The 26156-nt window shown below is 41.5% G+C and overlaps 1 protein-coding gene across 5 annotated transcripts in view; it reads right to left on the bottom strand.

Moving 5' to 3' along the window:
- TOE1 (target of EGR1, exonuclease) overlaps positions 1-26156 on the bottom strand; it is a 416060-nt gene that overhangs the window by 242846 nt on the left and 147058 nt on the right. For all 5 annotated transcript variants that reach the window (XM_044085892.1, XM_044085889.1, XM_044085890.1 and 2 more), the window contains exon 5: positions 17582-17740. In XM_044085892.1, coding sequence (XP_043941827.1) covers positions 17582-17740 — 159 coding nt within the window. The remainder of the gene's footprint in view (positions 1-17581; positions 17741-26156) is intronic.

Here is a 26156-nt window from a genome sequence, read left to right on the forward strand (position 1 = left end):
CAACTGATACGAGCCAGATGGAAGAAAGGACAGGATGGATCCGACTTAGCAACTGAAGCCCCAGTCTGACAGAGAATCCTTTCTACAACAATGAACACTTGCACAGAGGCCATACTACTAGGCACAGTTCCCCTCGGATCTGCAGTCACAAGACAGAGAACAGTGCTAGCACTGACTCCTTTAAATCGAACATTGAGACCAGAGCCAAATTATCTAAGGCCAAAGCACCCAAAGGAAAGGACAGCTCTCTAAATCTGAGTGTCAACCTCGATGCTTTGGCTCTGAGATGCACCCTGCTCCCATGTAGCCAGAGTTGAGAACTTCAAGGAAGGAATGGTGTCGGAGATGGCAAATCTGTTGGCACAGACATGGGGGACAGCAAGGTAAGTCAGACATGTATACCCTGGCACCAAAAGATGGGCTAAAGGAGGAACAGACAAAACAGGAGTGGAGGGCATAAGGACTTCCTGCTTTGGAGCAGAGGCACAGGGAATGATCCATGCCTGTAAGAATGTATGCATCAGCTGTTCCAAATCTGCCACTTAAAACTTCCAACAGATCTACAAGCAGCCTTGGTTGTTGACTTGAAAGGTTTCAGAACAGGTGTATTATGGATCCAGGTCTGGTATCTGAAATGCAGAGTCTTTGATCTTGGTCAGAGACAGCTCTGGAGAAAATTCGGCAGGAGTAATGGACAAGAAGCAGGAGCAGCTGAAGGGAAGGAGCTAGGAATTCAATGTAGGGGAGCTTTGTTTCAATCCTGGAGCCAGGTCAACAGGTGATCAGCATCAAAGGGATTCCAAAAGGCGCACTTTGTGCTGGAGACAGATCCATAGGTCTTCTGTTCATCTTCATATCCAGCTGCCCTTCTATCAAGAAAAAGGAATGTTGGCATTCCTCCACCTCTTTGACTTTACTCTTTACTTTAACCAACGAGTTTCTCTTTATGCTTCTTTCCCTCTATCTTTCTTTATCCAAGTCACTTTTCTTGTGTCTCAGTTTTTTAGCAACAGACGGTGAAGAAGGAATGGAAGTGATAAAGCAGGAGTAGACCATTTAATACCAACTTGGTCCTCCTGTCTGTGAAAGCTCTCAGTCCGAAACCGAGCAAACCTGGCACTCGACAGAGTCGTGCCACACCTAAACAATACACACATTTATTGTGTGTATCCTGGGGAGCAGTTTGTGACCACACCCCATGCACTTCTCAAAATCCAAAGCCTGTTTCTCCATTCCAGTCCTAGACATGCAACAATCAAACACATGCCCTGGTTATGAGACAACTATCAAAAGTAATAGCAGTACCAATAACAAGTACAAACACACAACTAACTATTCTAGAACACACATACCAGATTTTATTTTTTTTTAAACTGGAGATGCAAGTAAAAAGATAGCTAAAAGTGGAAAGCAAAGGGTGGCAGTCACTAAAGGCAAAAATTACCTGTGGATTTATGTTATAGTGTGTGCACGTGCATATATACAAATGTGTATTTTAAATCTGTATATGCTATATAATGTGTGTGTATATATCTATACAAACACACAAATGTGAGTGTACATATACACACACACACACACCCTTACACATTCTGTATATGTAAAATGTATGTGTATGCAAATTTATTCTATCTATATTTGTGTATAGATGCATGCATATATATTACACACACACACACATATATATATATACACACACATATATAAACACATATATATATATATATATATATATATATATACACACACATATACATATATATATATATATATATATATATATATATATATATATATATATATATATATATATACATACATACATACATACACACACACACAAGTGCCTACCTTCTATGGAACAGTTTTATAGTTCACATAAAGTAAGTCTCTTACTCTATTCAAACAGAATTTGGATGAAGGGATTAGCAACCATAAATTCACTGCCAGTTTTGCACCCTAGCCTCTTGTGGATAATAAAACAAGTAAATGTCCCAACATATCCTTAGTTGCAAACAGTTTACATAACGGACACCATTGAAACAACTGTAGTTGTAAACCACTTAAACATTCATAGGTTCATAGGTTCATAGATTAGTACTAGGCTAACTGCCCTTGCGAGCCATTTTAAGCCTAGCCAATTATCCCTTGTGAGATTCAAACCCTGCACCTTGTGTTTGTAAGGTAAACACCTTAACCATTAGGCCACCTTTCCAACCCCCAGTCATTGTCATTGTCAGTTAAGCATTATATAGCGCATTCAAATCATGCCGCTTAAACCTTGTTCCTGCTCTGCATATACGTTTCCCACAATTCCCATTTTTTTCCTATGTAGTTTGCTCCTTCCCATTTCTAAATATCCCAATTTCAGTTGTTTTAGCTCAGTTACTAGGTTCACTACTTCTACTAAAGTTGGTCTAGACTATGATTTCCATTTTCTAGTAACTGCTTTTTTGGTAGTCACTATAATTAGATGCAGCAAGGCTTTACTATGTCTAGGCAATTCCAATTCTGTAGCATAACTCAAAAAAATCATCTCCCCAATCAGTCAAATCCGCCCACCCAGTATCTCTAACACAGCGGAAGTCTGCCAGCTCATCACACCTCCAAAAAATGTTCCCAGCTAACTCTTTCTTGCTTATCACACCTCCAGCATTTGTTATCCACCTGAGGAAAAATTCTTTGGAGTCTACTTGGGGTATAAAAATACCTATGTAAACATTTCCAGCCAAAAATCCTAAGTCTTCCAGACTTTGTTGCATATTTGGGAAACATACATATATCCCCCCATTGTCTCTTTGTGAATTGCTTATCCAATCTCTCTTCCCAATCCTTTCTAAGATCCTCCGATTGTTTCTTGTAATTATCATGAAATATTTTATACACTTTACTAATTACTCCTTTAATGGCAGCTTCTGTTCTACATTCTATTAAAAACTCTACCAGTGCTGGCCTTTCATTTAGGAGCCCCCTATTTCTTTCCCTTTGTCTATACCCTGAAATAAATCCTTGATAGGGAAGGCAATCTTCAACCTACAGTCCAAATAAATATTTGGCCTCTTCCTATTCTATTACCTTTCTCTTTCTAGTTATTTGTTCCCAATACATTGGTTATGTCCCAACATATCCTTGTTCTGTCTTATAAGATGGCTGCACACTGATAAACAGCCCAACTTCAGCTACCCCATTGTGAACAAAGAAACTGAGAAACAGCGGCCAGTGATACTATCAGCTTGAGTAAAATTCAGTTACTGGCTACTAAGCACACTGCCTGGATACCAGCAAAGAAGAAACAGACAGCCTGAAAGAAAATCAGGTAGAAAAGGTGAAAACACAGACTGGAACAAATCCGGCAGCTGTTCAGCAAAAAAACATTATTAAACTCCAGCTTTGGTACAAGACAGGGCTTCCAATAATCTAGAGGAAGAAAATAAGTCAAATGTGCTCAGACCTGATAATAAACTCAAATAATAAAAGGATGGAAAAATGGAAGAAGCTTTAAAGAAATATTCAAAAGAGCGGATAAAAAACTGCAAAAATCAAAGGTCAAAATGAAGAAAAAGTTGGCAGAGTACGAGACTGCTCAAGAAGAGATGTTTCAAAAAAAATTGAAGAATTACAGGACAAAGCACATAGGGAAAAAACAGATTTTCTGCCGTACCAGAGAAACTAGAAGGAACAGACTGAATTAATTTCTATGAAAGCACAAAGACAAATGGACTGGTATTCCACAGCAGGAACTGTTAACTGAAAGGGTGCACCGTGTGCATGCGCCAAATCTAGAAATGAGAAAGCAGTCAAGAGCTTTATTAGTAAAGAAAGAGTTAATCTCGACAACACTGTGGCAAAAGGGCAAAGTATTACAAGTAGTAGACAGCAGAGTGTTTGTGGATAATAGAAGAGGGAGAGAGAGATAATAAATGGCAGATTTGTAGTAGTAAGGGGCTACTTGCAAGAGATGAGGATTATGCTGGCGTGTATTTATATTTCACCTAAAACCACTATTTTGGAGCTTAAAATTATTTTTGGGCAAATAGTCAGCTTTCAGTAGAGAATATTACTTATACGTGGGAACCTGAATTTGATTTGCAACAATAATGATGCATCTTGTGGGGGCCAAGAAGGGAAATACAACAAAAACAGTAGATTTCTGAAGAAATTTATGAAAATATTTGGCATGAAAGACAATGAATTCAGTAGTAGGAACTTGGAGATAATTTGCATATTATTCCCCAAGGCACAATAACTGGGATAGACTTGACAGAAATTACATTTCACGGGAACGTGCCCATTTAATTGACAACTCTGATACACACGTCCTATAACTATTTCAGATTATGTGCAAATAATTACCAAGATAAAAATGCAGAGTACTGGAAGTAAAAATGAGACACTGGCACTTCCTCATCTAACTGTTAAAAAGAGAGGAATTTAAGGAATGGGTAGTGGAAATTATCCAGGAGTTATTTGGAAAGATGGAAAGCATTCCTAAAGTTATAGCTACTATGAGGGATAAAATGAAAGTGGAGTTTAAAAATAAGGTAGAAATAACATAAAAAGATCTGTTCCAAAAAGTAAAAAGAATTGCTTAGATGAGCTGACAATGTTAAAGTATTACAAAAAAAAAAGGGGAATCTCACAGAAGAGGAGGCACAATTGCAGAGTGCTAAACAGAAAATAAGGGAGTACCTGGATAATATGCATTAATTTAGAAATATTGTTCTAAAGTAACTTTTTTTTTGATAACTCCAGAGAAGGACAACTGTTGGCAAAAAAAGTACAGTTTTGTACCTACCATAAATGTAGATGTCCGATAGGTATGCATCTGCAGTCATCACATAAGTGTTGTCCTGCCTCAGGCAGCTCTTCGGTCGGCCGGATTCCAAAGTCTGGGTCTGGCCTCGGCTGATGTCGCACTTTCCCCGACGTCAGAGCGTCTGGGGTATAAAAGCATCAGCCGACGCCATTTTCCTCAGTTTTTCTTGCCCAGGATGCCAGGTGCGCTCTAAGGAAGGCTAAAATTTGGAGATATGCATTGCAAAAACAAATCCAAACATGCACAGTACTATAAAAACAAATACACCATAACAGATCCCCCCAGCTAGCTATAAGAGGGGTAAGTACCCAACAAGTATACCACAGAGGGGAAGGAGGGAGGGTAAACCTGACTGCAGATGCATACCTATCGGACATCTACATTTATGGTAGGTACAAAACTGTACTATGTCCTTCAAGGATGCATCTGCAGTCATCACATATGGGTAGAATACCATAGCCAATCTGGGGGTGGAGGTACTAAGTAAAGGATGGTGTAGCTAAGATACCCTGCAGGACTGCCGTAGCAAAGCCTGCTCTGGATCTGGAGTATAAAGGTAAATTGTAATGCTTGGCAAATGTATGCACGGAGCTCCATGTAGCAGCTTACCCCTCTTAGGAAGGCTGTGGTGGTGGCTGTGGCTCTCGTGGAATGAGGTCTAATGTTTGCTGGCACAGTTTTTCCATGAAAGGAGTAACAAAAACAAATGCAATTTCCTATCCATTTTGAAATTGTCTGTTTGGAATTGCTTTTCCTTGTGCCCCAGCAGCATATGCTACAAACAGCTGGTCAGTCTTTCTGTAACTTTTAGTTCTGTCCAAGTAGTAGCGCAACTGTCTCTGTATGTCCAGGGTGTGCAGAAGTTTCTCCCCTTTATTTTGCGGTTGTGGGAAGAATGTAGGCAAGTGAATAGCTTGGTTCAAAGATACCCTGGATACCACCTTTGGCATAAATGTAGGATTGGTTCTCAATGAAACTCTGTCCTGATGAAAGATAAGAAATGGCTGTACTGTCATTAGAGCTTGTAACTCAGATACTCTTCTTGCTGAGGTTATGGCCAGAAGGAAGGCAGTTTTCCAAGACAGACTATAGATCTGCAGATGCTGCTGGTTCAAAGGGAGGAAGTGTTAGTTTTTCCAACATGAAGTTAAGGTCCCACGTAGGTAGAGGTGGTTTCCTTGGAGGATTGATGTTTTTGATTCCTCTTAGAAACTGTCTCAGGAGAGGATGAGAGAAGACAGGTGGATTAACATTGTATTCTGCTGAAATTGCTGAGGCATGTATCTTAATGGAAGAGTAAGACAGGCCGTTGTGGAACAATTCTGCCAAATATTCCAGTATATGTGCCATGTTCATCACTGTCACATCTAGGCCCTTTGCTGTGTTCCAAGTGTGAAATCTTTTCCATTTTGCTGAATATGCCTTCCTTGTGGAAAGCCATCGAGCTTCCATAATAATATCCTTCACTCTCTGGGATAGCTTATCCTGAGGAGGAGTCATGGTATTTTCCAGGCAGTTAGCTGCAAGGTTTTCAGGTTGGAATGCAGAGTCTTGAAATTGTGCTGCGTCAGTAGAAGTGGCCATAGGGGGAGAGGCCATAGTTTCGTCTGTGACATGCTCTTTAACAGTGGGTACCAGTGCTGTCTTGGCCAGTTTGGAGCTATCAGAATCACTCTGGGCTGCTCTGTCCTGATCTTCAATAAGACCTTGGTCATTAATGGGAGAGGTGGAAAAGCATACACTGTTGGAGCTTTCCAGCTGAAAGAGAGAGCGTCCACTTTCCATGCTTGTGGGTGGTATGCCCTTGAGCAGAATTTCTTCAGTTGATGATTGTGGGGGGAGGCGAACAGATCTATTTCCGGCCTTCCCCATGATTGTGTTATGAGTAAGAAGATGTCTGGGTGCAGCATCCATTCGTGTGCATCCATGATATTTCTGCTTAAGCTGTCTGCCAGTATATTATCTTTCCCTGGCACGAACTGGGACTGCAGCTGTATATTGAGTTTCAAGGAAAGTTCCCATAGATTCATTGCCAGTCTGCAAACAGGGTAGGAATGGGTGCCTCCTTGCTTGTTTATGTACCACATAACTGTGGTGTTGTCTGTCCTTATGAATAGGTGGCCTTGATGAAGAAAAAGTTTGAAGGCCTCGATTGCGTGTATCACTGCCAGCATTTCCTTTTGGTTTATGTGCATGCGCAGCTCTCTTTGTGACCATAGCCCTTGGATACATCTGCCCTCCATGTGTGCTCCCCAACCTTGGTCTGAAGCGTCCGTAGTGATGGTTTGGTTGGCTCTTGGCTTGCTGAAGGGCAACCCGCTGTTCGACTGGCAGGCTTGAGCCCACCACAGAAATTCCTTTTGGAGGCATGGAATGAGTGGGATCAAAGTTTCTAAGCTGTGACTGTGCTGAGTCCATAAACTCCTTAGGTACCATTGTAATTTTCTCATATGCAGCCTTGCTTGTGGAATCAGAAGAATGCAAGATGCCATGTAACCCAGGGCCTGCAGGATTTTCCTTGCAGTCAGCTGAGTTTGTCTTGTCAGAATCTTGAAGTAATCCGGTAGTTGTTTTTGTTTTTCTTCTGTGAGAAAGGCCATTTGGGTGGTTGTGTCTAGATTCGCACCCAGAAAAGTTATTCTTTGGGATGGAACAAGTCTTGATTTGTGGATGCTGATTGTATATCCCAAGGCCTGCAGTAGGTGGATGGCATAATCCAAGTCCTTTAACAAAGTTTGCTTGCTGTCCGCTTGTATAAGGCAGTCGTCCAGATATGGGTAAATTTGAATCCCCTGAAGTCTGCAGTGTGCAATTACTGATGCCAGGCATTTCGTGAATACTCTGGGCACAGTAGATAAGCCAAAGGGCAATGCTGAGAATTGATAATGCTCTGACCCTCCAAGAAATCTGAGGTATCTTCTGCAACTTTGTCAGATAGGGACATGCAGGTATGCCTCCTTGAGGTCTAGAGTCACCAGCCAAGACCCCTTGCCCAGCATGGGAAGGAGTTGCTGTAGAGTCAGCATTTTGAATTTTGGCACAATGAGGTTAAGTATTCAGTGCGGACAAGTCGAGAATAGGCCTCCATTGATTTTCTTTTCTTGGAACAAGGAATAATCTGGAGTAAAATCCTTGGCCTTGTAATGAAAGAGGTACCTTTTCTATAGCTTTCATTTGTATTAAGTTGGAAATTTGTTTCAAAGCCTCTGCCCTCTGATTTGGTGGCAGGTCTGGCATGCCTTTTCTTTTTGGCAATGTGTGGAAATGGAACCTGTATCCTTTGTCTATTATTTGCAGTGTCCACGTGTCCCTTGTAATGCTGTGCCATTTTTTTGAAAATAAAGAAAGCTTTCCGCCCAAAGGTGCTTCTAATTGAGCCCTGGTCGGCGGAGTCAAAACAAAGTCATTGAGTCTGTCCTGGTGTAGCAGTTGTAGTTCCTGCACTACCTCTCTGGTTGGGAGGCTGCCATTAATGGCCTCTGTAGGAGCCTCTAGCTTGCCCTCTACCTCTGGCACGCCTAATCCTGCCTCTCTGAGATCTGTCTGAGTCCGGAAAGGACCAATTCTTAGTAGGCCAATTTCTGCTGAATCTCGGTGGTTGGACTTGCAGAAAGTCTTTGACTGTTTGCACAGATTTTGCCTTTTCTTCAAATTTCTTTAAGACCTCTTGAGCCGTGGAACCAAATAATTTTTGCTTTTCCATAGGAGCATCCAAAAGCTTAGCTTTAACATGGTCTGGCAGAGATTGTTCCTTCAGCCAGGCATGCCTACGTATGACTGCACCTGTCATAGCTGACCTACATGAAGCTTCCAATGCATCATAACCAGACTGCAAGAAATGGTTACTAACCTGCTGGGAGTTATGTACCAGATCCTGAAGGGATTTGCGATCAAGGGGTTCAGAAGAAGACAGTTTCTTATGCAATTCACTAACAAATACTCTTGGTACTGTATCATATGAAATTGACAATTTAATGCCCTCATGGAAAGAGTTGCAGAAGTATACACTTTCTTACCCCATCTCTCTAAAGCTCTGGACTCCCTTTCAGAGGGTAGAGGATTTCTAGCAGTGGCAGCTGCAACCCCTTTTGGGCCCTGGGAAATAGTTTCTGGATCAGCAGAGTGGGCCTTGTACAGGTGTAGATGTGAGCCCGGGACCTTGTAGTACCTATCAGGTTTGGCAGGAGCCGGAGGGAGAGAGTTGGGGGCTGTACTAGCATCAGAGTACACATCATCAATGACATTCAAAACAGGAGGTATAGCTAAAGGCCTATGCTGAGGTAAATGTAAAAAGGTCCTTAATCTCTTTCTAGAATCAGAGAATTCCTGACCTTGCCATTGAAAATGTTCTCTCTCACAGTGTAATGTCTCTCCAATGAAAACTCTTCAGGAGGGGAGGCCGAGGGAATAGATTCTTCAGCATCAGAATCCTCGTAGGCCGAATAAGCCTCCTCCTGGTGGTCTGACAGAGTACAGCCATCAGTGGACTCATCTGAGGAGTGGGGGTCAGAGGGCTCAACCCTGGGACTTTTGTCTGGAGGTGGTTGAGAGCCCCTGTCCAGATGAGGTTGAGAACCTCTAATTAAGGAGATAAGATCCTCTGCTAAGCTAAGAATCTGTGAGCCAGTAGAAGGTCTCTGAGAGGTAACCTTGGGAGGCAAAGCTTTAGTAAGTTTAGCAGCTTTAGCCCTAGAGAAAGCCTTAATGGACATGGATGCAGGAGGTCTGGCTGCACCACGTGCAGGAGTAGACTTGTCTAAAGGAATGGTGTCGGAAGGTTCCTGGACACCAGTTTCAGAAGGTAATTCAATAACCGACTCGGCCGGGGCCGAAGTAGTCGGTTGTGCGGTTTCGGTAATCGGAAGTACCAAGGACTCTGTTTCAGCCGAGACCGAGACACTCGCGGTAGGCCTGACCGTGGTTTCAGCCGAAACCGCAGCCCGCGTGTGTCGGTCCTTGTCCTACCGTTTCTTAACTAAATGCTAAGTCGGAGTCTCCGACGGCATCTTGTAAGCAAAACTAGCCCCAAAGAATTCCTCTGCAAACTCCGACCGACGTCTAAGAGTTCGTCGGTTGAAGGAAGCACAAGCTGAACAGGCCGAGACGTCATGGTCTGGGCCTAGGCAGGGGAGGCAGTAAGAGTGGAAATCCTTATGAGGTATTTGTTTCCCACAAGTTAAACAATTATTAACTTTATCTGACATCGGCTGAGGCAAGAAAGAGTCCCCAACGGGGTACTTAGCTTTTTCGAAGTCTTCGGTAGCTGAATCACAGGAGCTGGCCGACCGACACTTGCGAACTGCTTCTGCTTCAGGCACCACACGGCAAGAAAGACTGAGGAAAATGGCGTCGGCTGATGCTTTTATACCCCAGACGCTCTGACGTCGGGGAAAGTTCGACATCAGCCGAGGCCAGACCCAGACTTTGGAATCCGGCCGACCGAAGGGCTGCCTGATGCAGGACAACCCATATGTGATGACTGCAGATGCATCCTTGAAGGACATCGCCTTGTACAACTGAAAGTAGAAAAGGCTCTTGCCAAACTTAGGGAGCCTATAACAAGAAAAATAACCAAAGATCCTATAGAGGTAGAGATATTTTGGAAATTTTGTGAAAAATCTGTACAAAGCACAGAAGTGGAGAAAAGCACAAATGGAAATATTTATGGAAGACTTAAATATGTCAAGGTGAGAAGTAGATGAGGCTCAACGATTAACAATTAAAATACAAAAAGGGGAGATAATAGTGATCTATTACTAAACAGGAAAGTCTGAAGGAATAGATGGTATTCTAAGGGGAAGTCTGGAAGCTAGGAAGGAATCGAAGGTTTAGTTCAACAATAATTTTAAAAGAGAGGGGAGGCACCAACATCCTGGAAAAAAGCTGGGGTGGCTGTAATCCCTTAATATGGTAAAGACCCATCTGTTCCAGCTTCATATAGGCCCATTTCAGTTTTAAAACCATGACTATAATGTGTGTACATCTAGAATGACTAGAAGAATGGGAAAAGTGATGACAAAACTGATAGATGTGGATCAAAGTGGCTTTGTGGAGGGGAAGCAAACATCTGACAACATTAACAGAATAAAGATCATCCCGAGAGAAGTAGAATGTAAGAAAATACTGTCGTCATTGATGGGTCTTGACAAAAAAGCATTCAATACATTAAGCTGGGATTTTAGGAGTAGGGTAACGGAAACATTTGTATTACCAGACACAATAATAAGGGAAATTAGAAGGATATATGAAGAATCTGAGGCAAAAACAAAGTGGGAGGGTTCCTACTGGATAAGTTGCATCTGAACATATTAACTAGGCAGAGGTGTCCTCCTTCCCTATTGTTATTTGCATTATACTTAGAACCACTGGAAAAGAAAATAAGGGACTCAGAAATTTAAGGATATTAGTTGGTATGCTTGTTCAAGAAAAGTTCGCTTTATTTATAGACACTATTTTGTACCTGGTAGAAACAGAAAAGGACATCAGTGTTATGGAATATTCTGAGACAGTTCTGAGCTTTTTTCAGGATATAACATGCATAAAGATAAAACAAAGGCTATAGCTATTAACTATGTACCCACATATGAATTAGTTCAGCAATACCCACATTTACAGGGAAATCATAAAATTAAGTATTCAGGAGTATGGATTAAAAAGAATGTAGTTATGGCACCTAAGGATATGTGGGAAAAAACTAAACAAAATATGATACAAAACTGAGAAACTGCAAGCTCTCGCCTATCGATATGGATAGCAAGACACAAGCAATAAACATGTTTTTAGTCCCTTTAGTTTTATGCACAGGTCAGGCATTTTTTTTTATCAACCCAAGGAGAAGTTTTAGATAGTAATTAAAGAGTTGAATGATTTTATTTGGGAGTCAAGTTGGATCCTCCAAATAGAACAATGAGGTTTAGTTTACCTAATTCAAACTGATATTTTAGACTACTCAGTTAAGGCTCTTATAAATAACACAAGCAGAAAGCTACAATTCAAAGTGGAAAGGGAGGATGATGAAGCAGGGGGGTCATTTTAAAACAAAAGTAAAGAATAGGATTTTGGGGCACAGATCCTTAAGGAGAAAGTACAGTTGTGTACACTTGCCATAAATGTAGATGTTAGAGTGTATTCACTGTTGCAGTCTTCACATATGGGTTATCCGGCTCCCGGTAGACCTCAGTCGGCCCGAACACCAGAGTCCTTGGTATATGACGTCGACTGCCGCCAGTTGTAAAACTGATGTCAGTACGTCAAGTATAAAGGGGGGTAGCAGACGCCATTTCCTCAGTTTTTCTTGCCTTAACTGTCAGGAGCCCCCGAAAAGAAGGCTAATCCAGGAATGGTAGCACCCTGGACACGTCATACAAAAAATAAAAATCCATAGTCTGTGCCTTAGGAAAAAAAGGGGGAATGCAGGGTGGGAAACCAGGACTGCAACAGTGAATACACTCAAACATCTACATTTATGGTAAGTGTACACAACTGTACTATGTTCTTCATGTTTCACTGTTGCAGTCCTCACATATGGGTTGATTCCCAAAGCCCAGTAAGAAGACAAAGGGGGGAGGAAGGATCACAGATTAAGGGCTGATAAGGAGGCCCTGCAAAACTGAAGAGGCAAAACCAGCCCTGGATTTAGAAAACAAAGGTAGATTGTAATGCTTTGTGAAAGTATGGACAGAAGACCAAGTAGCTGCTTCTAGAATGTCCTTAGTAGGCACACCTCTCAGAACGGCTGCAGAGGTAGAGGCTGCTCTAGTAGAATGGGTCATTAATACCCTGAAGGGGAAACCTTTCCATGCTGCAGGTAACAAAAGTTAATACAATGAGCAATCCATTTGAAGATGGTTTGTTTTGAAATAGCTTTACCCTGAGCCCCAAGAGCAAAACTAACCAATAACTGTTCAGATTTGTGAAAGGATTTAGTCCTGTCTAAGTAAACTCTCAGCTGTCTATGCACATCAAGAGAATGCAGAATCCTTTCCCTTTTATTTTGGGGATTGTTGAAAAATGTAGGCAAGTGAATAGACTGGTTAAGGGTTAAACCTGGAATCTACCTTAGGCATAAAGGAGGGATTGGTACTCAGAGAAACCCGATCGGAGTGAAAAATAATGAACGGTTCTACTGCCATTAAGGCTTGCAGCTCAGTAATAGCTAAAAGGAAAGCAGTCTTCCAAGATAGAAACTTCAAATCTGCAGAGGCAGCTGGTTTAAGGGGAGGCAGAGTAAGTTTTTCCAGGACAAAATTAAGATCCCAAGCAGGAGTAGGAGCTCTTCTGGGAGGTCAAAGATTACTAGCTCCTCTCAGGAACTGTTTAATCAAGGAGTGAGAAAAAATGGGTTGCTCAAAAGAACAATGAGCAGAAATTGCTGAAGCGTGAATTTTGATTGAAGAAAAAGAAAGTCCACCATTAAGCAATCCTGCTAGGTTGTCAAGAATGAGTGAAAGAGAAGGATGAGAAGAGTCTTCTCCTTTAGCTAGCATCCAAGAGCAAAATCTCTTCCATTTATCTGCACAGGATTTTCTTGTGCTAGGCCTCCTGGCCTCAAGAAGAACTTCAACCACCTGTTGGGAAAGATTTAAGGTATTAGCCAGGCAGTTAAATGCAGATTTTTTAGATGAGAATGAAGGAACTTCCCCCTCCCTGAACCAACCGATCTGGTACCAGGGGAAGATGCCAAGGCTGAGCCTGGGAAAGGCTGCGAAGGAGGGGATACCAGTGCTGCCTGGGCAAATCTGGAGCTATCACAATAGCCTTTGGTTTTTCATCCTTTATGTTTAGCAGCACTCTGGGAAGAAGAGGCAGAGGAGGGAATGCATAAACAGAGATATGTCCATGGAAGGACAACACATCCACCCTCCAAGCTTTGTTGTAAAACTCCCTGGTGCAGAAGGTTGGAAGGAGATGATTGGTGTGAGAGGAGAAAAGATCCCCTTGTGGGGTGCCCCAATGATGAGTGATGCGATAGAAAATGTCCCTGTTCAGTTGCCACTCGTGAGGATCCAGAACATGTCTGTTCAAATGATCTGCCAAGGAGTTTAGCCTCCCTGGAAGATAGTGGGCTATTAGATGTAAGCCCATGGATGCTGCTATGGACCATAGTCTCATGCTTTGTCTGCACAAGGGGTAAGAGTGAGTCCCCCCTTGCTTGTTGATGTACCACATGACTGTGGTATTGTCTGTCCTGACTAGCAGAGTTCCAGGGTAGAGTAGGTCCTTGAAAGCCAGCAAGGCCTGCTGCACTGCCATCAATTCTTTTAAGTTTATGTGCAGATGAATCTGCTGGGTGCTCCAAGTCCCCTGTATGCCCCTGGCCTCCAGATGAGCCCCCCCATGCAACATCTAAGGCATCTGTGGTGAGAGTCTGGCTGGCAGGCGGTGGGCGGAAAGGCAGACCCTTGTTCTGAGAACAGGCTGTCGCCCACCAGAGGAACTCCATTTGTAGACAGGGAATCAGGGGAAGAATCAAGTCCAAGTCCTGTGTGTGTTGACACCAAAGATTCTTGAGGTACCACTGAAGTTTTCTCATATGCAGCCTTGCATATGGGATCATCAAAATACATGAAGCCATGAACCCCAGTGCTTGCAGGAATTGCTTTGCAGAGAGCTGGGTCCTGCTTGCGAAGTTCATGAAGTAAGCGGAAAGATCTTCTTGCTTCTGTTCAGGGAGGGAGGAATACCATCTGGGTGGCTGTACTCAGACTTGCTCCCAGGAAAACCATCTCCCTTGGAGGAACCAACGTTATCTTCTTTTCGTTGAGAGTGTAACCCAAAGAGGTGAGAATGTTCTCCATGAAATCCAAATCCTTTTCTAATTGCTCTGGGGAGTTTGCTTGAATGAGACAGTCGTCCAGGTAAGAATAAATTTGAATGTTTCTCTGCCTGCAAAAAAACAATGGCTGGAGCCAGGCACTTTATAAAAACTCTGGGAGCAGTAGATAAGCCAAAGGGCAATGCAGAGAATTGAAAGTGTTGTTCCCCAGCCCTGAAGTGAAGGAACTGCTTGCAACTTTCCTTTATTGGGATGTGCAGATAAGCCTCTTGAGATCCAAAGTTACCAGACATGAATCCTTGCCCAGCACTGGTAGTAACTGTTGAAGGGTGAGTATCTTGAATTTGAAAATCACCTGAAAAGTGTTTAGAATGGACAGATCCAGAATGTGGCGCCAGGTGCCCCCTTTCTTGGGTACCAGAAAAAGCTTTGAATAAAAACCTAGGTCTGCCTGAATTACAGGAACTGGCTCTATGGTCCCCATAGTCAGTAGAGAAGAAATTTGAGTTTCTACCTCTGCCTTGAGAGTTTTGGGTATGTCTGGGTACCTTTGTAAAACAGGGAAGGTGTGAAAGTAAAACTTGTAACCTTGGTTTACTATATTGAGCACCCATTTGTCATCTATGATGGTAGACCATACCTCTGCGAACCCGGCTAACCTTCCCCCCAAAGGAAACCCAGGGTCCACAGAGGTGGGCACAAGAAGGCCAGAGTCATTGAGGATGCTTGCTTTGGGAAGCTGGCTTAGAACTCCCCAATTTAGCAGAAGAAGAATGTCATTGTTTTGTCCTTTGAGGGGCAGAAGCCTGCCCTCTGGAAGATCTGAAACCCCTAGACCTAGAGTGACCCTGCTTGCCAGGATCAGGGAAAGACCAATGCTTGGAAGGATAATGCCTACTAAACCGAGGAGGCTGAACCTAAAGGAAATCTTAGCTCTACGGCGTATGGTATGCGGGTTAAAGGAAGCACAGAGATCGCAGTTAGGAACGTCGTGCTCAGGGCCCAAATAAATTATACAATAGGAATGGAAATCATGGTGCGGAATCTGTTTTCCACAGGCAAGACAGTTATTAACTTTATGACATTCATTAAAGCAAGAAAAGAGGATCCCCAACGGGGTACTTATCTGAAGGCATCTTCAACTTGGTAGTCTGAAAGCGAAATGAAGGTAAACGGCTGATCAGCACTAGTGCGAATTTCATCTGCTTCGGGCTCCATGGCAAGAAAGACTGAGGAAATGGTGTCGGCTGCTCCCCTTTATACCTGACGTACTGACATCAGTTTTACAACCGGCGGCAGTCGACGTCATATACCAAGGACTCTGGTATTCGGGCTGAGGGCTACCGGGAGCCGGATAACCCATATGAGAGGACTGCAACAGTGAAACACGAAGAACATCAGTAGCACCCATACAGAATACTATAAGTATACCAAGAACTAAGCCAAAACAGAAATGCAAAAAGGAGATTCTGCCAATAGGGAATACTGCAATTGGGGGTGCAGAGAATAGGCAAGAGGTGTTGGCAATTTACTGGAGGAAGATGCCAAAGGAACCAAGGTACTGGAAACAATTAGACAAGGAAATGTAAAAGAATAGGCCAAGAAGACATTTAGACTGCAGGCCAGTGATTGCTTTCCCCACTAGGGATTGACATCGGAGAAAGGGATGGGAAGTCCTAAGTGAAAGACCAGTAATTAGTAGAGTCAAGAACAGGCACTGCTGTTAGAAAGGGATAATTAGCAGGGCATATAAAATATTGCATGATAACCATAGGAATCAATTAGAAGAATTCAGGAAAGATTTGGGAGAGAGATCAGATATGCAATTCACAAAAACAATAGGTAGAGACATGTAGGACTCCAAAATATGCAGCAAAAATTAGAACTGTTGCCTGGACGTGTGTGCATGCATGCTTCAATACCTCAAGCAAACTTCAAAAGTAATTTTCCTCAGGTACATGGCAAATGTTGGAGGTGTGATGGGGAGAAAGATGCAACTGGGAACATATGTTTTGAGTGTGTAATGAGTTGACAGACTTTAAAAATTCCCTACAGAATAATCTGTCAGAAATACTGGGTGAGCAAATGCAACTGATTTTTTTGAACTAGGATATAGGACCTGAATTGCCTAGACACAGTAAGGCCTTGTTTAGGTCAACTTTAATGGCTGCCAAATAAGCAATTACTAGAAAATGAAATGAAAATCTAAGCCAACTATACGTTAAATAGTGTATATTGTAACAGAGATAAAAGAACAGGATCTGTGACACTTACTGCTTCGAAAAAAAATCGAAATTGTGGAAACATGCAGAAAAATGTTTTAGAAGAAGAATGAGCTTTAAGATAAGGCAGGAATTGAATATTTATGCACTGTTACATAGATTATAGGATATACAATAATATACGTGATGTGTAATATTTGTAAATGTGAACTTTTTAGTATGGTTTGATTATTTTTATATAAATGTAAGTTTACCTATGTCACAAGTGATAATTCAATAAAGGTGTTTAAAAAAAAACATATCCTTGTTTTGTCTGCCACTGAGTTACTCATACTAAAAATATAAGGGCTAATAAGTACCATGTGGATGTATGGCTATGGTTAAAATCTTCACAAAATAAAAGCCTAGTAAGTACTCATTAACCTAAAACAACCAACAAAGAAATCTACCTGAATTTAAATGAAGCTCCTGAGCTGCATGTATCATCACAAGAAACAACCACAAACTTACTGTTGGACAAAAAACAAGTAATGTTGGGGACAATCTCAACAACCACACCCTTCTCTATACGGGTAAACTAGAAAAAGGTAGGGTTCCAGGAAATCAAACTGAAGCTTGATCGCTGTGACTTAGTTTAGTCATATCCACCACGGTCATGAGCAGCCATGAACGTTTGGAATAAAACTCCTATAGTGTGACGTGCCCCATCAACATCTGTGCATCTACACAAGATACTGCAATAGTGCAGACAAAATTCTTGTACTTTACCTTATCATTGCCTTTATGGTATGGAATCCCCTCAGAGTACTGCTTGTTAAAGTCAAAGCCATGCTGAACCAGAAACTGCACAGACTGTGGTTCGATGATGTATTCCTCCATACAAAGCAGTGTAAGGTTATACACTTGCGACAAGTAGGTGTTCTCCATCTTAAAAAAAAAATGTAATAAGTGAGTCAGCATGAAATGCACAAAAATGTAATAAGTGAGTCAGCATGAAATGCACAAAAGCATTTCCTTTTCTCTATGTACTACAACTTACATTCTAGACGGAACAGTTGCTTTTAGAATAAAGAAACAAACACCCATCTGTAATGAATGTTTATGCACTGGTGATGGACTGCAACAATGCATCATACAAAACTGTACAGCAAATATGAATTCTGAGGAGTAACAGCTTACCCAGCTCAAAGACTTTATTACATACATTTCATTTATGCTAGCTTTCACGTGTGTATTTATGCTCCATGCTAAAAAAACTTTATTTTGTCCCACTTGGGGGGGGGCCTACACCATGCAAAAGAAAATTTGTGATTTCTTTACACATGTACAGTACACCAAGCACAATACACAGGAAAACAAAAATATATTAAACTACAGAGCCGAGACGACTGTGCACTCAGACAGTGTTTCATGAAATAGCATTTTAATTAAAACAAATACCATCAATGGCAGTTATGAAGCTGGAAGAGTAGGAGATGCAAAAAAGCCACTATTCTGCAGCTTTTCATGTATAGCAATTGCTTACAGATGTAGCATCAACAAAAATGCTCTCCAGATATAATAAAACACACGTGTGCATATATATATATATATATATATATATATATATATATATATATATATATATATATATATATATATATATATATATATATATATATATACACACACACACACACACACACACACACACACACACACACACACACACACACACACACACACACACACACACACACACTTTCACAATAATCCTGTAGCTATAGCTTAGTTATGACAAAAAACAGGTTCTCCTGCATTTTGTCAAGGTTAAATTTCTTGAATAAAGCTTTAAATGGCCAAAATAAACTGACCAAAGATTCCCCTCAATGAATGACGTTTTTTTCTGTGAGCCCCCATCCAATATGGAAGGTATGGTCACCATACTAATCCATGGTCTACACAAACATGCGAAAAACATGCAATTGGAATCACTACAGGAAAACAAAGAGAAGCCACACCAGCACACAGGTCCTCATTGAGACAGATGTCTGGTGTCAAAGCCATGGCCTCAAGCTCAATGCTAAAAAGTGCATTGTCACCCCCTTTGGTAAAAACTCTGTACCCATGAACTACAAAGTGTGATAAGAGACCTTGGGACACAGGTGGACAGTAGTCTCTCCTTTGATAATCACATCGCCACAGTAGTCAGGAAATCCTTCTATGTGACACACCTCATCACAAAAGGTTTCTCATCCAGAAAAAAAGATTGTTCCCCTCTACTCATCACTCATTAGACCCATTATAGAGTACAACGCCCCTTTTGGTATGTACCTCACAAGACATCTATAACAACTGGAAAGGCCACAGAAATACTTCACAAAGAGGATTACCGGCCTCAAACAGATGCCCTACGCAGACTGTCTCAAAAAACTCCAGCTTTACTCTGTCGCAGATCGCCTACTCAAAGGCAATCTCTACCTAATATACAAAGCTATGTCAAACCCAGAGCTGCTGGACATGCTCCATGTAAAGAAATCCCAATCCCTCCGAGCTACACACTCTAGGGACCTAAACCTTGTCACCACAATAAACAGAACATGCTGGCGGGATAGATTCCTGTCTCAGAGACTTCCCATACTCTGGAACAAACTACCTATCTATATTAAAGCTCTTCATTAGCACTCTTCAAGAAAAATCTTGATGAATGGATAGGAGACAGGAAATTCACCCAGAGGATCACTTCTGTGGCTCTGCTTGACAGGGGCACAGGAAAATAATTTTCTTGGGTGGCAAAAGCCAGGGTACCGTTTGGCTAGGCTTATATAGGCCCTAGGGCCAATAGCTTAGTACCTACCTAAGAACCTATTACATCATACACTGCAAGCAACATAAAATCACATTTCTGGCTTTGCAACTGAATACATAAGATATTCTGTAGAATTTCTCCTTTAACTGTATTTCTGAATTTCCCATCATCAAATATCGATACTGGCTACAGCTGCCATAAATGTTCATTTTTCCTTTTCTGTTATACACCCTTGCTATTTTGTAATATTGCTTTCAAGGTTCTGCCTCTCTTAAAAAAACTTTCTCCTAGGAATTGAGCTGTACCAGGAAAAGTTTTAAAATTCACCAGCTGTTACTGCCAACATATTTTCTCTCAGAATCAGTAGAGATAACCAACTTCATTGATAAATATTTTTGCCCTCTCCAGAATTACTATGGTTACTTGAAGATGAATCATCATCTAAAATACGTTTGTATTTATTCTTTCTCCCATCTAAAAACTGTGCGCATTCTGTATCTAAAAGTTTCCTGGGGTAAGCCCTGTCAAGGGATCACTTCAGGCTGATTAACACAGAATCAAAATAATATCATATAAATAATTTATTTTTAAATTGTTTTTTTTTTTTTACTAGATTTCTCTTAACCCAGGGGAGATGCTACTGTATGACAGCTAGCCATTATTGGATGCAGAATCTATCACTTTTTCCATTAAAAAGGAACCAAATAGACAATTTCATGTTGATCAAAATTCATAAGTGAATTTTATACGTTCATCAACCTGACTCAAACAGTAAAAAAAAAAAAAAAAATACAAGGTCTTCTTTTGACCCAGTCCAAACCAAAAAAAGTAGTCAATAAAATATTTATGAACATAATAACATGACCTACACAAACTGCTAAATGATTCTTTTCTTCCCAAACTGCCATAAATTGGCATAAATTCTGCAGGTGATGTAGTTCTGCACCTGGAAAATGGTGGGAGGTGGCTGCTAGTTCGCAGAGCATTTTATACTTTTTATTTTGTCATTAATGCATTTGCTTTACCAATTCCTGCCACACCTGGAGTTTAAAATATCTGTGAATTGGTGTTATTTAGCTGTTTTGATGACATTCTATTTGTGACTCAATGTTGTTTTATTGCACAGTGGATGGATCAATGAAGGAAGGAAGGAGCAAAGGCTATTACCGGTTCACAGCATGGGTTTTCAGTTATGGCTCAGTGTGAACAATGTGCAGACTGATTTAATCTGTAAATTGATTCTATACTCATTTGTGCATCGGGACAATTAAGTGCTGCCTTTTGGGCTTTATCTTTTGAACCCAGCAGCTGAAATAATTACAACAGCATTCCTCATTTGTGGCTGGGATTTATTTACTGTAACTGTTATTTTACTTTTATGTTGTTTTTGTCACAGCTTTTTGACAGATTTTCAAAGTTTTTAATAACAATTACAAAGTTTGGCAATAAATGTTTTTTAGCAAATTAATATACATTTTATGGTTATTTCTCTGGAAATTTATTTTACTTTAAGTACTGGCTTGATGTAAAGTGCTTAGGTTTAAGCAGTACAATAAACTTGAATGGGAACCGCAGCCCTTCCACAGCTACACCAGTCTTGTCTACAGACTTTGCCTTCCAAAGACAGAAAAGTAAATGACAGTGGTACAGCTAACATTTCTAAAGACAGAAAAGTAAATGACAGTGGTACAGCTAACATCTACTAACAAGTGCACCTTTTATACCTGTAAGTTACACTTCCCATACCGGTAATGGGATACCACTTCCATTCCCTTACCTTTGGGAATTACAGAATATAAAAGCATCACACCCACAGTTGCCAAGACAGAGTCTCTCAGAGCCACATTTTTCACTTTCTGTATTAATTGAAATGGGTATTTGATACATGTATCATTTTGCTGATCTAATAGAGTAATGAACTTCAACATCATACTACCAACATCCAACAGCACTAATCTACCACTCTTGACAACCTTCAATATTTTAACACTTATATTTTGTCTCAATCCTTCCAAGCCAAAATGTTCTGCCTTGAAGTGATATCGGTCACTTGAAGATGTAGATAAAAGCTGCCTAATTTCTCCTTCATAAACATTTACAATGTCTGATATCTCTGGAACTAATGGGGGTGTTAAAGCCCTTAATATTTGTTTTGTTGATGACAGAATGTGACCTTATAAATGTATAATTCTAAGATGCTCCAATAAATAAAACACATAATGCATTTTCCTTGATCAATCATTGAAGTGTTGGTCATTATCGCCCGTTTCCTTTCCGCTTGTTCCAACAGGGACACCCCACATTGCTTTGCTGTCTCTGGAGCTTGGGTAGAAGTGCATCTACTCCTGCCCATGTCCTTTGACCATCTTACCCGTTGTAACACCTGCAAACTGTGGGTATTCCTCCCAGAAGAATTTTGACACCTCACTGCATCCACCACCTGAAACTAAAATGTAATATGTTGTTGCAGCTGCCATCCTTTTTCCTGTTTGCTGCACAGAATGCAAATACTTTGGAGTTTTACCCTTGGGGTTTCAAAAACATCTCCATCTGTTCTTTCTGTTCCCTGGTTACATTTTCCAACATCATGGTTTTATTCTGGTCAAGAGCGAGTGCTTCCCCCGTACTCTTGTACATATTCGACTCGTTCTCAATTTTTTTTTTAATCCCTTGCTTTTTGAATGCCATTTTCAGTCATTATTTTACTCTGAATTACTTCCAAATTGTATTCAAATTTCAAAGCCAGTGTTTTGATTTTTAAGTCACTGTACAACTTCTTGTCTTTCAATGCACTACTTTAATTTTCTTAAAGTCAATTAGCCTGTCTTTAAATTCAGGGCCTTCCAGTTATTAAGGACTTTGGAAGAATAACTGGTACCTGTAGAAAGCCTCAGAACTCAACTCCTCTCAGCACTTTAGCCAACATACTCTATTCCAAAAACAAATTAAATTAAAATCAAAAGGCCACAGTGGAATAAAATATTTTTCTTAAGTCAAAAAATGTTTGTGTGGAAGAACCACTGCAGCACAACATGCAAATGCAATACTCAACCTTTCAAATGGTGTCTCTGGTAGCTCAAAAACACCTTTGTAAAATATTGTCTGTATTCACATTGCTCACCCCTATTTGCTGTTGAGTTACTGGAGTGTTTCATTAGAAAAAACAAAATATTTAAACTAAATACTTACTTACAACTGCGGTAGTGGTGCTGCGGTAGCATTGTCGCCTCACAGCAAGACGTTGTCCTGTTCGATTCTCAACTAGAGCGTCTTCTGTGTGGAGGCATGCATGAATGGGCGTACCTTCATTGAAGGTTGTGCGTCAGGGCTGGTAACTTGGCACGTAAAAATCCACTACCAAACATTAGCGGACCGGAGTTCCGCTGTGGCGACCCCTAACCTGGATAAGCCGAAAGACCCAACAAGTTACTTACAATTGTCTTAAATGTTGATGGGAATTCATTTAGTACATGTACTTTCCATGATTTGAGTAATGTTGAATGACAACAGGTAATTAATACTTTGGTTAAAATTAAGTAGTCACCATTGGCATGAAACAAATTTTTGTTCTAAGTGAAATTCTATCATTATGGAAAATGAGAGAGAGCGAGGGATACTGAAACAGCATGAAATTTAGTACTTCTGTTGGGAGAATTTCTGGTCAATAAAAAAGTGCTTTTACAAACAGAAATTTTAATTCAGCTGTAGCTGCTGCCTTAGAAGGAGGTTGAGTCAACTTTTCCAAAGTTAAAAAACATTCAAAGAGGAATTGGGTCAATTAACACAGGTCTCAGCTCGACAGTTCCTTTAAGGCCTGGAGTCTTTTAAAGATACCAAACACTGCCATCCTGACCCTGCTGAAAATATGATGTAGCTGCAACATGCAATATAAGAGACAACCAGCTCACTCAGAGTCTGCTACATCTGTGTGGTCAGGACATCCTATAGAAGAAAGTCCTTAAAGGTTAATAGGAGGTAGAACTTTTAGTTATGTACTTACCATAACTTTGGATGTATGGGATCCATCTACAACAGATGGGTTGGGGCCGATCCACAGGCCGACGACTACAACAACACTACACACTTATTCTCTCATACTCTCCCTACTCAGGATGCACTACACCAGGATGCCCCAGATCTTGTTTGCATCCATGCAAACACAGAAAACTAGTAATCACTATAACCAACTAAAGTTCTTGAAAGATGTAATGGGATCCTATCTCGCCTACATTCACAACAGATGGGACAGCGTCCCTAGCACCTACATCCCGGGTGGCTCATTGGAACACACTCCTGAGAACTGTGGAACCAAAGGAAGCTCTGCCTCGAGAAACCACATCCAATTTGTAATGAGAAATGAAAGTGTGCGGAGAAGTCCAGGTTGCCGCAGCACAAATATCATCTATTGATAACTTGGAGTGAAAAGCTACCGAAGTAGCCATTGCCCTGGTAGAATGAGCCTTGACTGGAAAGGGAAGGTCTTTGTTAGCCTGTGAATAAATAAAAATGATACAATCTTTAATCCATTTAGATATGGAGGCTTTTGTTACTGGTTGACCCAATTTGTTCACTGCAAAGGAAACAAACAATTGATTTGATTTCCGCGTTTGAGCGGTTCTATTCAAATAAAAACGCAGTTGTCTATGTACGTCCAATTGATGCAAAGTATATTCTGCGTTATTAGAGAATTCTGGGAAAAAGACAGGGAGTTCTATAGTTTGTTGAATACAAAAAGAGGAGGCCACTTTTGGTATAAATGCAGGGTTTAATTTCAATGAAACTCTATGCTTGTGAAAAATCAAATAGGGAGGATCAGAACAAAGAGCTTGAAGTTCTGAAACTCGCCTAGCAGACGTTATAGCTACTAAAAAGGCCGTTTTCCAAGACAGAAATTTTAAATCACAAGTAGCAGCTGGTTCGAAAGGACGGGCAGTTAGGGCAGCAAGAACCATATTCAAATCCCAAGGGGACAGGATGAGATAAAGGAGGCCTAAGGAGCCAAGCCCCTTTAAGGAAAGCCTTACAACGTTTGTGAGACATCAATGAAGGTTCAAATGAAGCATGAAAATTAGAGATCGCTAACTGAACCTTAATGGTAGAAACTGAAGAGCCCGACTGAAAAGGGAGGCCAGAAAATTCAGAACCTCCGATACTGGTGCAGTGAGAGGATCTATACCCGTTCTTGAGCCCAGAAGGCAAACCTTTTCCATTTACTGGAATAAAGTTTGATGGTGGAAGGTTTATGAGAAGAAGACAGTATGTGGACCACGTCCGGAAAGAGCATTGTCTCGGACTAAGGATGGAAGTGGAGTAACCATGCTGCCAACTTCAGGGACCTGAGAGACGGATGAAGCCATCCTGACTGATGAGTCAACAGGTCTGGCACCGGATCCAGAAACCATGGACCTTCTATCGCATGCCTCTGTAGGAAAGGAAACCAAACTTGACGAGGCCAGTGCGGGCAATCAAAATCATCTCGCTCTCCATGTAAATGGCCTTCTGTATCACCCTCGGTAGGAGGGAGCGGAGGGAAGGCGTAGAAGACCGGGGCCAAATGTGAGTCAGAGCGTCCTGGGAATCTGTCCCTGAGAAGGGAACAGTGTGAAGAACTCTCTGCATTTCGCATTGTGAGGGCTGGCAAACAGGTCGCAGCAAGGAAGACCCCATCTGTCGAAGATTTTCGCAGCTATACTCTGGTTGAGGGACCACTGTGGGGTAAAAGAATGGTCCTGCTTAATCTGTCCGCAATCACATTGGACTTCCCCGGTATGTGCGTTGCCATTAGAAAGCGGTTGGTAGCTACCGCCCAGTGCCAAAGTCTCATGGCTTCTCTGCATAGTGGGTAAGACCTGGTTCCACCTTGCTTGTTTATGTACCACACCACCGACATGTTGTCGGATAGGATAGTAATCGGGCCCTGTGGGAGAGCGTGATGGAGAGCTTGGAGTACCAATAGTACCGCTCTCATCTCCAGGACATTGATATGCAAATGCGTTTCCTGGATCTGCCATGTGCCTTGGACCGACCTGTCCAGGTAATGACCCCCCCACCCTACCTGGGAGGCGTCCGTAGTCACAGTGGCAATGGGACGTTGAGGTATAAAGGGTCGCCCCTGGTCGAGATTTGATTGGAGAAGCCACCAATGCAGATCTCGACGGCAACTTTCCGTGATTATGATTAAGTGGTTCAAGGGAAGTTCCTGATAAGACCATTGAACCGACAGTAGCCATTGTAAAATTCGCATGTGAAGTCTGGCCAAGGGAACTAAAAGTATGGTCGACGCCATCGAGCCCAACAGTTGTAGGATCCGATGGGCCGGGGCTCTTTGTAGGAGACAGGATTTGACTTGATCTTGTAAGACCTGAATTCTTGCTGCCGGTAAAAAGGCGCGCATTCTTTTTGTGTCTAAGTCTGCACCTATGAAAGTAATACGCTGAGATGGCTGTAGTACAGATTTTTGCAAATTGAACGTGATCCCCAAGAAACGGCCCAAGGTGAACGTGGCTCTGAGCGCTTGGAGTAGTAGATGCTCGGAGGTGGCAGTAAGGAGCCAGT

This window comes from Protopterus annectens, chromosome 10.part0 (assembly GCF_019279795.1).
Source record: "Protopterus annectens isolate FY-2018-M chromosome 10.part0, PAN1.0, whole genome shotgun sequence".
Classification (NCBI taxonomy): Eukaryota; Metazoa; Chordata; order Ceratodontiformes; family Protopteridae; genus Protopterus; species Protopterus annectens.